Source organism: Podarcis filfolensis, assembly GCF_964270895.1.
Source record: "Podarcis filfolensis genome assembly, chromosome: W".
Taxonomy (NCBI): Eukaryota; Metazoa; Chordata; class Lepidosauria; order Squamata; family Lacertidae; genus Podarcis; species Podarcis filfolensis.
The window spans coordinates 41,424,709-41,438,067 of NC_139619.1; the positions used below are offsets into that span (position 1 = coordinate 41,424,709).

Sequence of the window (13,359 nt, forward strand, 5' to 3'; positions counted from 1 at the left end):
ATGAGGGAGACAGTGGGCACAGGCATCATGGGGAAGATGGGGAGTAGACCCTGACAGCGGAATTCCCCACGTCTATCTTTCTGTCTGTCTATCTGTTTTTCTAATCTCTGCCAACCAGTTCCCCCCTCTTTCCTGCTTGCTCACTAACAGCCATCTTTGCTCCGCCCCTGCAGGGTAACAAGGGGTGTGTGGACGCGAGGTTTGTCTGCAACAATACCAGCTTCTGCATGGTCAATTCCCACCTTGCTGCCCACGTGGAAGACTTTGAGCGCCGAAACCAGGATTACAAGGATATCTGTGCCCAGATGAGCTTCCTGCCCCCTGACCAGGGTCTGCCGCAGCTGACAATCATGAAAACGAGTGCGTTTTGAGGGCTTGGAGGGAGAGAGCCTTGGCTGATGTAACTTGTTGGTCTCCGCTATCTGGAGAAGCAAACTGAGTCATGTTTCTGTAACTTTCCTGCCTGTGTGTAGCTCAGGGTAGGCAGCATTTGTTGTTGTTTAGTTGTTTAGTCGTGTCCGCCTCTTCGTGACCCCCTGGACCAGAGCACGCCAGGCCCTCCTATCTTCCACTGCCTCCCGCAGTTTGGTCAAACTCATGCTAGTAGCTTCGAGAACACGGTCCAACCATCTTGTCCTCTGTCGTCCCCTTCTCCTTGTGCCCTCCATCTTTCCCAACATCAAGGTCTTTTCCAGGGAGTCTTCTCTTCTCATGAGGTGGCCAAAGTCTTGGAGCCTCAGCTTCACGATCTGTCCTTCCAGTGAGCACTCAGGGCTGATTTCCTTCAGAATGGAGAGGTTTGATCTTCTTGCAGTCCATGGGACTCTCAAGAGTCTCCTCCGGCACCAGAATTCAAAAGCATCCATTCTTCGGTGATCAGCCTTCTTTATGGCAGGCAGCATAGTGCTCTCCAAATGTTGATAGACCAAAATTCCCATAATTGCTAAGAATTGGCCTTGCTGACTGGGGCTCATGAGAGTTCCACTTCAGCAACACCAGGAGGGTGCAGTGTCGGCGATCCCTGCTGCTGCAGCTGCACCACTAAGGTTTCTACTAGAGCAGCCAGTAGAGAGCAACATAAAGCGAGTGGCAGAGATGTATTAGATTAGATTATAGCAAATGTGGGCAACTTCTCCAGTGATCGGGGTGGGAGTTGCAGTTTGTTAAGGGCAGTAAGGCGAAAGCAGAGCGGCCATTTTGCATGGAGAAGGTTCCAGGCTCAGTCACCAGTGTGTGCAGATCGGGCTGGGCATGATCTCTGCCTGAAAGCTGCTGCCAGTCCATGTAGTCAGTCCTGAGCTTGATGGGTCAATGGTCTGCCTCAATATAAGGTAGCTTCCTATGTTCCTGTGTACTACAGCAGGGTTTGGAGGGCCACAAGCGCCCTGCCCATGAATTAACGTACCAGGGGAAATTCGAAAAGTCTTTGCTGAAAGGACATCAAAGCAGGGGCCAGGTGAACCTCTTTGGGAGATTATTCTGAAAGGTCGGGTGCCATGACTGAAAAGGCCCTGCCATGCTTGAAAGAGCAGGAGTTCCCTGGGAAAGGGATTCTAGTCAGTGGAGAGGCAGTGCAAACATAAGTGGGCCTTCTTCTGGTACCCTTTTCCCAAACCTTGAAACACTTGAAAGGCCAAATGGGATGCTCTGAATTGGGCCTGGAAGCAGTTCAAGAGCCAGTCTAGTTCACAGAGCACTAGCCTAATATGATCATATTGCCCAATCCTAGTTATCAGTCTTACTACATATTGCAGGAAGTGGCAGCAGGCTGCCCCCCGCCCCCCGACCCCGTGAGCTAGCCTGTAGCTGTGGTTGCTTTGCTTTTTTCCAGCATTGTCATCTGATCACTAAAAATGAGCTTCAGAGACTTCTGACCTACGACCAGGTGAGAGACATCTTTGTGTTATATGTGGTGGTTTAGGATATTGCCCTGTTTATTTCCTTTGTCTGGGATACCCCAGCCTAGGCTAGAGAAGCCACTTTCAGGCAGTTAGGAGCAAAGAACATAGGATGACTGCGACTTCTACAAATGCTTTTTAAGGTTGCAGGTTTGTGCAACCTGAATTAGAAGCAAGTCCCAATTAAGTTGGAGGGTTGCCTTGGAATAAGTAGGACTGCTCTGCAGTTTCCCAGTTAGAGGGCTTTCCTAGCTCAGCACACGCTCCAGATGTTGTTGGACTCCCATCAGCCCCAGCATAGCTGCTGTCCAGCAATATCTAAAGGTCTAAGGTTTCCTGCTCTAGGTTTTGCATCTGTCTGGAAAATCTGCGTTGCTCACATGTTCTTATCAGCAGATACTTCCATTAAGTCCAATTAAATTGCTGGTGCTTTTTGTTTTACATTTTTCTCTCCAAGGTTTGTGTGTTCATCATGTTGACGACCTTTCTCCCACTTGGCATAAGGATCATTGGTATTTTGTGTTGAAACAGAGGCCTGATTGCTGCACCTTATGGTGGATTTAAACTCTGTGAGCGTAGTCATGCCTTAGCCCTTTGAGAAGGATGCTGCAAGGAAGGCAAGGGGGGGGCAGCCTCAGACTTCCAACATACGCAAAACCATCATAAAACATTAAAAACTTCCCTAAAGGCTGTATAGTTACTTATCTCCTTGACATCTGACGGGAGGGTGTCCCACAGGGCAGGTGCCACTACTCAGAAGGCCCTCTGCCTGCTTCCCTGTAACTTTGCTTCTCACAGTGAGGAAACCGCCAGAAGGCCCTCGGTGCTGGACCCTGATGCCTGGGCTGAACAATGGGGATGGAGACACTCTTTCAGGGCTGAGGCCATTTAGGGCTTTAAAGGTTGGCACCAACACTCAGAATTGTGCTCAGAAACGTCCTGGGAGCCAACGTAGGATGCGAAAGGATGGTTTTGCAGTTGCTCATAGTGTCGGGGTGTATTCTGGTGGTTGTTAACAGTTTGTATGGATTATTGGTACATATAACATTGCATATTGTAGGTATGGCTAACCTGTGGTCTGCCAGATGTTACTGAGCTGCAGTTCCTGTTGGCTCCAGCCATCATGGCCAGTAATCAGGGATGATGGGAATTGTAGTTCTGCAGCATTGTGAGGGCCACGTGTCTGCTGCTCCTGAGTTAGAGGATTTTCCTGTCGTGTGATGCAGCAAAGTAATTTAAGATGACATGGGGCAAAAATGCACAAGCATCCTGTACCTTTAATAATTGTGTATAAGATAGGATTTCAGCAGGTATACCCCTTTTTTTGCACTTGGCTAACCTACTAGTAGGGATGCGGGTGGCGCTGTGGGTTAAACCACAGAGCCTAGGGCTTGACGATCAGAAGGTCGGCAGTTCGAATCCCCGCGACGGGGTGAGCTTCCCTTGCTCGGTCCCTGTTCCTGCCAACCTAGCAGTTCGAAAGCACGTCTAAGTGCAAGTAGATAAATAGGTACCGCTCTGGCGGGAAGGTAAACACCGTTTCTGTGTGCTGCTCTGGTTCACCAGAAGCGGCTTAGTCATGCTGGCCACATGACCCGGAAGCTGTATGCCGGCTCCCTTGGCCAATAAAGCGAGATGAGCGCCGCAACCCTAGAGTCGGTCACAACTGAACCTAATGGTCAGGGGTCCCTTTGTTGTTGTTGTTGTTGTTTAGTCGTTTAGTCGTGTCCGCCTCTTCGTGACCCCATGGACCAGAGCACGCCAGGCACTCCTGTCTTCCACTGCCTCCCGCAGTTTGGTCAGACTCATGTTTGTAGCTTCGAGAACACTGTCCAACCTGGGGTCCCTTTACCTTTAACCTACTAGTACTTCACCTTGGTCTTCCAGCACAACAGTGGCTGTTAATAGATTCCATTGTCAGGCAACAGGGGGTCTTTTGCTTCTCTGCTGATAAGCAATTTCTTTTTGGCTTTAGCTAAACATTCAGCGTACCCAAAAGACAGCTTTTGCTGATTTCACAGAGGGAGAGATCAAGTTCATCCCGACGTACAAATTTGACTCTAAAACAGATCCTGCTTGATAGTTGAGCCTTTGTAAGTAAGTCCTCTCAAACATTCTTCTGCAAGGCTTGTTTGTTTTTCCTAGTCTGCTGAGATGCTAGTAGTGTCCTGCCTTTCCATCCTCCTGAGCAGGCTAGTAAAACATATATTTTAAACATGGCTTTCTGCTAAGCAAGCTGTTGGAGGAGGGCTAGAGTTGAGGGTTGGAGGAACTTCCTTTCCTCTGCAGCCAGAATGGACACCAAGCCACAGAGGAAGAGAGAGATCCAGCTCTCCTTCACCTGCTCACTTTGCTTGCATGGAATTCCGGGTTGCCAAAGGCTGCTAGGCGAGTTGTGAAATGCAAGGCTGTGATATGTTGTCTTCCTCAAGCCATCCCTGCTCTGGAAATGTTTTGGCTCCTTTCCCCCACATTTGTCCTGATAACCAGCATCCTCTGTTTCGTGGTGTGTATAAGCAGTGTTGCAGTTCCTTGAAAGGTGCAGCAGGCTGAATGAGAATCCTCTTTGTGTCAAGGAAGTCTGGGAATTAGACTTGGTGCTCTCTCATAAGAGCATGAGAGCAGCCCTGCTGGATCAGGCCATTGGTCCATCTGGCCCAGCATCCTGTTCTCACATTGGCCAATGAGATGCCTCTTGGGGAGCCCACAAACAGGACCTGGGTGCAACAGCACGCTCCCCTCCTCCAAGCCATACTGCTTCTCTTGGTGGAGTATGTTCTGTGGCCATTATGGCTAGTAGCCATTGAGCCTCACCATCCATGATTTGGCATATTCTTGTGGTTCTTGACAACTGTCAGAAGCCACCTAGGCCTGCTAGTTTCATTGCTCTTGCTGTGGTAATGGGGAAATCAAAAGGACAGGCGGAACATGTAGTGACGAAGCCGGAAAAGGGCAGGCTCCTTTGGGCAGCATTTCAGGTGCCAGAAAGGGTCTTTTGGATCACTGAAAAAATAGTGTCTGAACAAGAATAACGGGGCCCCTTGCTTTGGGGAAGGATCATCATTTGGTGGTGTGCCATATGCTTTGTATGCAGAGTCTCTAGTTGAAAGGCACCTCCACCTGAAAAAGGATTGGGCCACAGAGAGCTGCTGCCAGCCAGAGGAGACTTAATTAATGAATTGTGGGGTTGGAAGGGATCACAAGGGTCATCTAGTCCAACCCCCTGCAATGTAGGACTCCAAACTGGGGGAGGTCAGAAATTCATTCTGACCTGGTAGATGGCAGCTTTTGATTTCCTGACAACTCTCTCCATGAGGCAAAATGCCTGCACACCTGCAAGGTCCGCCCCTTCAGAAGTTGGACTCCCAAGCCCCATCATCTCCAGCTCTTGACCGTGGTCAAGATCACAGGCCGTGTGTGGAGCCAAAGTTGGACTGTGTGAGCCTTGTGTGTTGCCTCAGCCAGTCCAACTGTCTCCTTGCAGTGGGAAGTGCCGTGTGCCAGCATGGTGTGAGCCAATCCTCTGGAGAGGAGGCAGCGTGAATCAGCTCAGCTACCGAAGCCACATGGAATTGAAAAGGAGCGACCACAAGCCCGTCAGCTCCCTCTTCCTCACAGGGGTAAGACCTGCCCTGGCCAGGGCTATCGTCTATTCAGGGTTTTTAGTTGCCTGCTATGTGGCACCTCCTCGAATCTGGGCAGGTCCTGACCAACAACCAGGCCCCTTTCCACAGAGCTCCTCCTTGGCCAATGACTTCCGGTGCAAGGAGTGGGCAGGTTTTGGCTCTGTTAAATCCCTAGGCTTCCATTCTCCACTCTTCTGAGTACACGCTGCTCCTGCAGGCATGGCAGACCACATGGGATGAACTGTATACCTTAACCGTTGGCTCCATTCATGCAATGGAGCTTCTGTGGTACTTGGCTTGGAGCATTTGGCTTCAGCCCATTGGCTCTGGAAGTCACAGCCGCTGCCATCCTGGGGAAGCTCTCAGAGTTACAGTACTTGCCTCTTTCAGGGCTGGGAACAGGGGGGTGCATCAGGCCTTTCTGCTCTTAACTCATGCCCCCCCTTTCAGTCCATAGCTCCAACAAATGTGCTCTGCCCCCCCCCCCATAGGTGAAGGTTGTGGCTGACCGACGGTACCGGAAAGTGTTTGAGGATATTGTTCAGTTGATGGACAGGATGGAGAACGAATTCCTTCCCTCCCTGGAGGGAGGTAAAGACTAATAGGATCCTCTCCAACCCCTTAAAGAGGGTTTGCTGCAAAAAGACCAGGGGGGAAAGAAGCCCTTGGCCCATCTAGCTCAGTCTTGAGCGGTTCCCCAGGATTTCCGGGGGATCTCTCCCAGCCCTACCTGGAGATGCTGGGGATAGAACCTGGGACCTTTGCATGCAAGGCCGATGCCCTTCCACTGAGCGGCAGCCTCTTCCTCTTCCTCGCAGGCAAAGACTCCAGGGGTAGCCAGCGTGGTGCCCTCCAGATGCTGGACTACAACTCCCATCATCCCCAGCCAACATGGCCAGTGGCAAGTGCAGCAATATCTGGAGAGCCCCACGTGGACCTGTTGCATGTGCAGTCCCCTAAATGAGAGCCCGGGGCCAAGGACAAACTTCCCCCTGGAGCACGTTTCCTTGCCTCTGCTGAAGGCAAGCACTCTCTTTCCTCCCCCCCCCCCCCTTTTGCTCTGCAGTTTCCGTTTGAGAATGTGAAGTTCCGGCAGCTGCAGAAGGAGAGGTTCCAGATCACAAACAACGGGCAGGTCACCCTCCACTTCTCCTTTATCCCCAAGCTCAGTGACAGCCAGTATTGGAAGCCATGGTGAAATATACTCAGAGTCGCAAAGTGATTTCAGGCTCTTTATTCAGCTCATAGTGGTGAGGAGGAATGAATGAAAGTCCCCTCAAAGTATCTGCTTTATATACATTATTTACACAATGGGCTGCACATGATTGGCTAATTCCGGAATTCTACTGTAAGCCAACCAGGTTGTGGATTCACTTCTATCTGGAGCATGATTGGGTGGTTCCTGCCACCAATCATACTGCTGCATTGTTCTAGGACCAATCAGACTGCTGCATTCTGAATCCTATTGTTCTAGGACCAATCAGACTGCTGCCTTTTGAATCCTATTGTTCTAGGACCAATCAGACTGCTGCAGTTTGGATCCTATTCAACTCAGTACATAACACCCCTCCCCTCTAAGTTCCAGTCCTGCCCGGGAGGTCGCATTCATAGTCCTCGAGGTACGCCGGCGGCCTACGTGTGCGTTGCGGCCTGGGGTGTTCCCTGGTCCGGGGTTCAGGTTCTGGCTCGTGTTCCAAGGAGCACGGTTCTGGCTGTGATAGGGCTGTTTGGTCTGGCGCAACCGGCTCGCTCAGTCGTGGTTCTGGTTCCGGTGTCCTTTCGGCCTCACGGGTCCCCTCTGTATTTACTGATTCTGCCTCTCCTGCTTGCCCCTGCTGCTCTATGGGCCTCACTGCCCCACTGTTCCCTGACCTGTCCTCTTCCTCCTGGTTTTCTCCCGGGAATCGTCGCCGTATCTGGTCACAGTGGCGGCGCCAGCATTGCCCCCCATCTGTTAGCACCTCGTACGACACGGGGCCAGTGACCCTGGTGACTGTGGCGGGTACCCATGCAGGGCCTGCCCCAAAATTCTTTGCGTACACTGGGTCCTGGGCCTCGAAGGTCCGGGGGTTCCTGCCTTTCCCCACCACTAGCTCATCCTGAGCTCTATCGGGGTGAAGGCGGTCCAATCTGATTGCAAGGCGCCGACCCATTAGTAGTTCAGCGGGGCTCCGGCCAGTCGTTGAGCTGGGGGTGCTGTGCTGTGCTAGAAGGAATGTGGCAAGGCGGTACTCCCAATCCCCTTGCGTCATGCGGCGAAGGGTGTCCTTGGTGGTCCGCACCATGCGTTCTGCTTGGCCATTGGTGGCAGGGTGGAATGGCGCCGAACGGATGTGGCGGATGGCGTTCTGCGCTGTGAAGGTTTGGAATTCTCCTGACGTAAATGCAGTCCCGTTGTCTGAGACGAGAGTGTCAGGGAGCCCGTGGGTTGCAAACAGCCTGCGTAGTACCCGGATGGCTGCGGACGTAGAAGTGGACGGTACCAGTGCGACTTCCAGCCATTTGGTGTAGGAGTCCACCACTATGAAGAATGTTTTTCCCTGAAAGGGGCCAGCGAAGTCCACATGCAGGCGTGACCATGGTGCTCGGGCGGACTCCCAGGACTGGACTGGGGCCCTTGGGGGATCTGGGCGGGATTCTTGGCAGGCCTGGCAGTGTTTGACCCAGGCCTCTATCTCTCCGTCGATCCCCGGCCACCACACATAACTCCTGGCAAGGGCCTTCATTCTTACTACCCCTGGGTGTGTCTCGTGTAGGGCTGTGAGGACCCTTTTGCGGAGGGGCTGGGGAACAACGACCCTGCTTCCCCATAACAGGCACCCCTTGTGGGCCGACAGTTCATGTCTGCGGGTTGTGTAACCGGCGAATTCTGGCCCGGGGCTGCTGCTGGGCCATCCCCTCCACACCCAGTCCAGGACCCGGGAGATGACCCTATCTTTCTTGGAATGGTGTGCAACTTCTTGTGCCTGAATGGGGCGGTCAGGAAGCAGCTCCAGGCTCATAACCTCTTGTGCAGGTGCTGGGTCAGGGCCTGTTTCCGGTAGTGGTAGCCTGCTGAGGGCATCTGCATGGCCCATCGCCTTCCCAGGGCGGTGAATCAGTGCATACTGGTAGCTGGCAAGGAAAATTGACCACCTGAGGACGCGAGGAGACAGCACTTGGGGGGTCTGCTTTTCGGGGGCAAACAAGCCAAGCAACGGCTTGTGGTCAGTCACCACGGTGAAGGGCCGCCCGTACAAGAAATCATGGAATTTTTTTACTCCCTTCACGACTGCCAGACCCTCCTTGTCGATTTGCGAGTAGTTCCGCTCGGTTGCGTTGAGTGTCTGGGAAAAGTATGCCACCGGTACCTCTCTTCCATCCGGGAGTTGGTGTCCCAGGACAGCGCCAATGCCATAGGGCGAGGCGTCGCATGCTAGCACCACTGGCAGCCTCTCGTCGAAGTGTGCCAAGACCGAGTTTGAGACCAGCAAGTCCTTGACTGCCTGGAATGCGGCCTCCTGGCGCTGGCCCCACACCCAAGGGGCCCGCTTGTCCAGGAGTCTGTGTAGGGGCTCCGCTACCGCCGCCTTGTGGGGAAGGAAGGAATGGTAAAAGCTCAATAGTCCCAAGAAGGCCTGAAGTTCAGTCTTGTTCTTGGGCGCTGGGGCATCACAAATGGCCCGTACCTTGTCCCCAGTCGGGTGAACCCCTTCTGCATCCACCATAAATCCCAGAAAGTCCACCTGAGGCACTCCTAGTAGACATTTTTCACGCTTCACCTTGAGACCCGCCGTCTGGAAACGGTGCAGAACGGTGCGGAGGCGGTCCTCAAACTCCTCTGGTGTGGGCCCGGCAATCAACACATCATCGAAGAAGGGGGTGACACCAGGAATCCCTTTAAGGAGAGAGTCCATTAGATTCTGGAATATGCCTGGTGCCACGCTGACACCGAATTGCAGCCGCTTTACCCTGAACGCTCCTCTGTGCGTCACAATCGTCTGTGCCTCTGCTGTGGCCTCATCTACTGGCAGCTGTTGATATGCTTGGGCCAAGTCCAGCTTGCCAAAAATTTTCGACCCAGCCAGGGTGGCAAGGACATGGCTGACCACTGGCACTGGGTATGCATGGGCCGTGAGGGCCTTGTTTATGGTACATTTGTAGTCTGCGCAGATGCGGACCGAACCATTAGGCTTGACGGGTGTGACGATTGGGGTTTCCCAGGGGGCATTAGGCACCGGCTCCAGCACTCCTTGCTCCACGAGTCGGTCCAATTCCTCGTCTATACGGGGTTTCAGAGCGAATGGGACCCGGCGGGCCTTGAGCCTGACTGGTCGTACTGTGGGGTCAAGCTGTAGAGCAATGGGGGGGCCCGTATACTGTCCCAATTTCCCATCGAAAACCCCCGGAAATTCCTTGCATATGGCGTCCACGTCCACTTGTAAGCTTGTGTGGTTCACCCCGGTGACGGCTAGCCCCAGTGGTCCAAACCATGCCAATCCCAGTAAGCTAATGTAGGGGCCCTTGACCACAAGCAAGTCCAGTTGCCGCGTCCGCCCTCGGTATTGCACCCTGAAGGTCCCCACCCCCATTGTGGGGACCTTACGTTTCTGGAAGTCCCGGAGGGTGAATGGGGCCGGCCTGAGTTTGGGACCCCCAGTAGGACACAGTTTTCTTAAGGTCCTTGCCGAGATTATGGATAGAGTTGAACCCGTGTCAAGCTCCATGCGGCATGGGGCCCCCTCTATCTGTACCTCTACATAAATTTTCTCTACGTTGGGGTGGGGCAACTGGTATACCTGGAAGTCCGTGAGCTCCGTCGAGTTGCCTTGGTGTGTTGGGCCCCGGGACCTGGGGCTCTTGGATTGGTCATCTGATGCCTGGCGTCGGGTGGGCCGAGCTCGACACACCCGGGCGATGTGTCCCAATTTTCTGCACTGTCTGCACTCTGCGTTGCGGAAACGGCAGGTCCTCCTCTCGTGACTTTCCCCACAGCTTGCGCAGTTCCCTCCTTCTCGTCGAGGCAGCTGTGGTATGTGGGCTGCTTGAGTGCGCTGCTGTACTCGGTGCACCTCCTCCTTGTCAGATCCTGAGTCGTCGGTGAGGTCTTTGTGGTGGACCCTCGGTTGGGACGGCTGGCTCGGCCGTGCCTCTTGCGTCGACCTCTCGGCAGCTTCCGTTGCCAGGGCCTCCTCCAGAGCGACCTGGAACGTTAGGTCCTTCTTAGCGTAGAGGCGTCGTTGCAGCTTCTCATCCTTCAGGCCACCGACGAGGCGGTCACGAAGCATGTTCTCCAGCTCTGAGAAGTTGCAGAACCGGGCAGCTTGGCGGAGAGAGGTCACAAACCCAGTTATGGTTTCCCCAGGGGCTTGCCGCTTTGCGTAGAAGGCATTTCGACAAGCCACCACTGAGGGCTGCGGCGAAAAGTGCCCCTTCAGCTGTTCCATTATTGTTTTGTATGGAACAGTAGCAACGTCTTCAGGCGCAAGGAGAGCCCGGGCGATTTCAAACGTCTCCTCTCCGCAGACGCTGAAGAATATTGCCCTCTTCTTGGCATCTTCTTCATCGGTGACCCCTTTGGCTTCTAGGAGGAAGGTGAAACGGGAGGCGTATGCTTCCCAGTCTCCAGATGCTGGGTTGAATGGCGAGAAGCTGCTGTCGGTTGCCATTCTGAGTTCCTTGTGTCCCGGAGCTGAAGCCTGGATACACGGTGCGAGGCAGCGGTGCGGCAGGTGGCGGTGCTGCGGTGCTGTGTGTGGCAGTCAGCTCAGCGGGATCCCACCTTCGTCGCCAGTGAAATATACTCAGAGTCGCAAAGTGATTTCAGGCTCTTTATTCAGCTCATAGTGGTGAGGAGGAATGAATGAAAGTCCCCTCAAAGTATCTGCTTTATATACATTATTTACACAATGGGCTGCACATGATTGGCTAATTCCGGAATTCTACTGTAAGCCAACCAGGTTGTGGATTCACTTCTATCTGGAGCATGATTGGGTGGTTCCTGCCACCAATCATACTGCTGCATTGTTCTAGGACCAATCAGACTGCTGCATTCTGAATCCTATTGTTCTAGGACCAATCAGACTGCTGCCTTTTGAATCCTATTGTTCTAGGACCAATCAGACTGCTGCAGTTTGGATCCTATTCAACTCAGTACATAACACATGGCTTTGCGCTGAGCCCTGCGAGGGATACTTGGAGCCCAGCGCGTCTCTCTCTGGAATCAGAGAACTGTAGAGTTGGAAAGGGACCCCAAGGGTCATCTAGGGAAGGCCTTCCTTTTCTCCTCCTCTTCCCAACCCTCCTCCCTCAAACCTTGGGAGTTTGGTAGAGCAGGGGAGGCTTAACATTTGTGGGCTGCATTGCCCCATGCTCAAGCCTCCAAGGGCCACACGTCAAAGCAGTGGAGCCCAAAGTGTAAAAGTGTGTGTGGCCAGCTTTAAACAAACACACACACACAAATGAATTGAAGCCAAACAATGCTGGAGGGTCCCCAAACACCTTTTGGCATCGCAGGGAACCAGTGAGAGCAGTCCGTCCAAAAATTACTTTTTTAAAACAATGCATATTTTTATGTTGTGGAGGCACAAAAATATCTTGGGGAACATATACAACTAGCCAAACTTTTAAAAACTCAATAAAATGTAAACTAAAAAAGAAAGTTACATTGGGGGCGCAAAAATCCTTTCCCTTTTTATATTCTTTTGTTAGGATCACTTTCTCTTACCCTCCAGTATCCTGTCACCATCTTCTGTGCAGCTGCTGCTTTGGAGGACTAGAGAGGAAAGTGGGGGGGGGGGACTGAGTCGCTTCTTCTCCTAATTCTTGAAGTTAAGGTTTCCCCCATACACCTGTGAGAACAGGATGCTGTACTAGATGGGCCATTGGCCTGATCCAGCAGGCTCGCATTGTGTCCTTCTGTTCAATTCTTCACTGTCTTCACTTTTAATTTACAGACAAGCAAACCTGGCTGTGCCAAAGAGTGTATCTACCTGACCTCCTCCCGTTTTAGGTGAGACGGTGGACATTTCCCTGGATGTGTACGTCAGCAAGGAAGAGAAGATTGAGGCTATCTTTGTCCTTCACCTTGACCGTGGCAAGGACTATTTCCTCACCATCAGTGGGAGCTACCTACCAAGCTGCTTCGGGACCTCCTTGGAAGCCTTGTGCTGGATGTCTACCCTTCCCACTCTGCTTGCCTGCTTGAAAAACAGCTGCTCTTCCACTCAGAAATGTGGGGGCTGGGGGTCCTCCGCTGCATTCAGCTTCAGCTTCTGTAGCTGTGCATCCGCTTCCTGTGTGCTGTTCATGCCCTTTGTTTGCCTTGACTGAGTCATCCCAGGTTCTGGTCCTCCCACCTGCCCTTTCGCAGGGCCACTGAACCGTGTGCATTTCCCTGCCATCTGCCCAGATACTGTTCAGCCAACGGGCTGTTTCTTTCTCTTCTCAGGGCCTGTGCCATTAACACCCTTGGTTGTCTTTTGCTCTTGCCTTCCTCCTCTGATCTCAGGGAGAAGACAGCTTCCTAGAAAAGGTAACAGTTGGTTTGATATCCTCTAGATGTTCTTGTAGCGGGCTCAAATCAGGTACAGGCAACGCCCCGTTTACACGGGGGTTGCGTTCCGAGGTACCGTGCGTTTAAATGAAATTGCGTATATTGGGGACAGCATTGGAAAAGCCTGCAAACACCCTCTAAACTTCCGGAAGCCCTTTGGAAAGGCCTTTTGAAAACCAGCAGCCTCCCTGCAAAACTCCTTGCTCCAACTCTCCACAGGCCTGAGAGGTCGGTGCAAAAGCTCCTGGGAGGGAGTCGAGATGCTGTTTCCATGCCACTTTGCCGCTTTTGTGCTCTTGGG

The 13,359-nt window shown here is 52.8% G+C and overlaps 1 protein-coding gene across 1 annotated transcript in view; it reads left to right on the top strand.

Moving 5' to 3' along the window:
* Positions 1-13,359, top strand: part of LOC310753747 (inositol polyphosphate 5-phosphatase OCRL-like) — a gene marked incomplete at both ends in the record, with an annotated part of 59,218 nt that overhangs the window by 9,400 nt on the left and 36,459 nt on the right. Inside the window, 4 exons of the mRNA XM_083595088.1 lie at positions 1,832-1,885; positions 3,874-3,977; positions 5,383-5,518; positions 6,016-6,105. Coding sequence (XP_083451214.1) covers positions 1,832-1,885; positions 3,874-3,977; positions 5,383-5,518; positions 6,016-6,105 — 384 coding nt within the window. The remainder of the gene's footprint in view (positions 1-1,831; positions 1,886-3,873; positions 3,978-5,382; positions 5,519-6,015; positions 6,106-13,359) is intronic.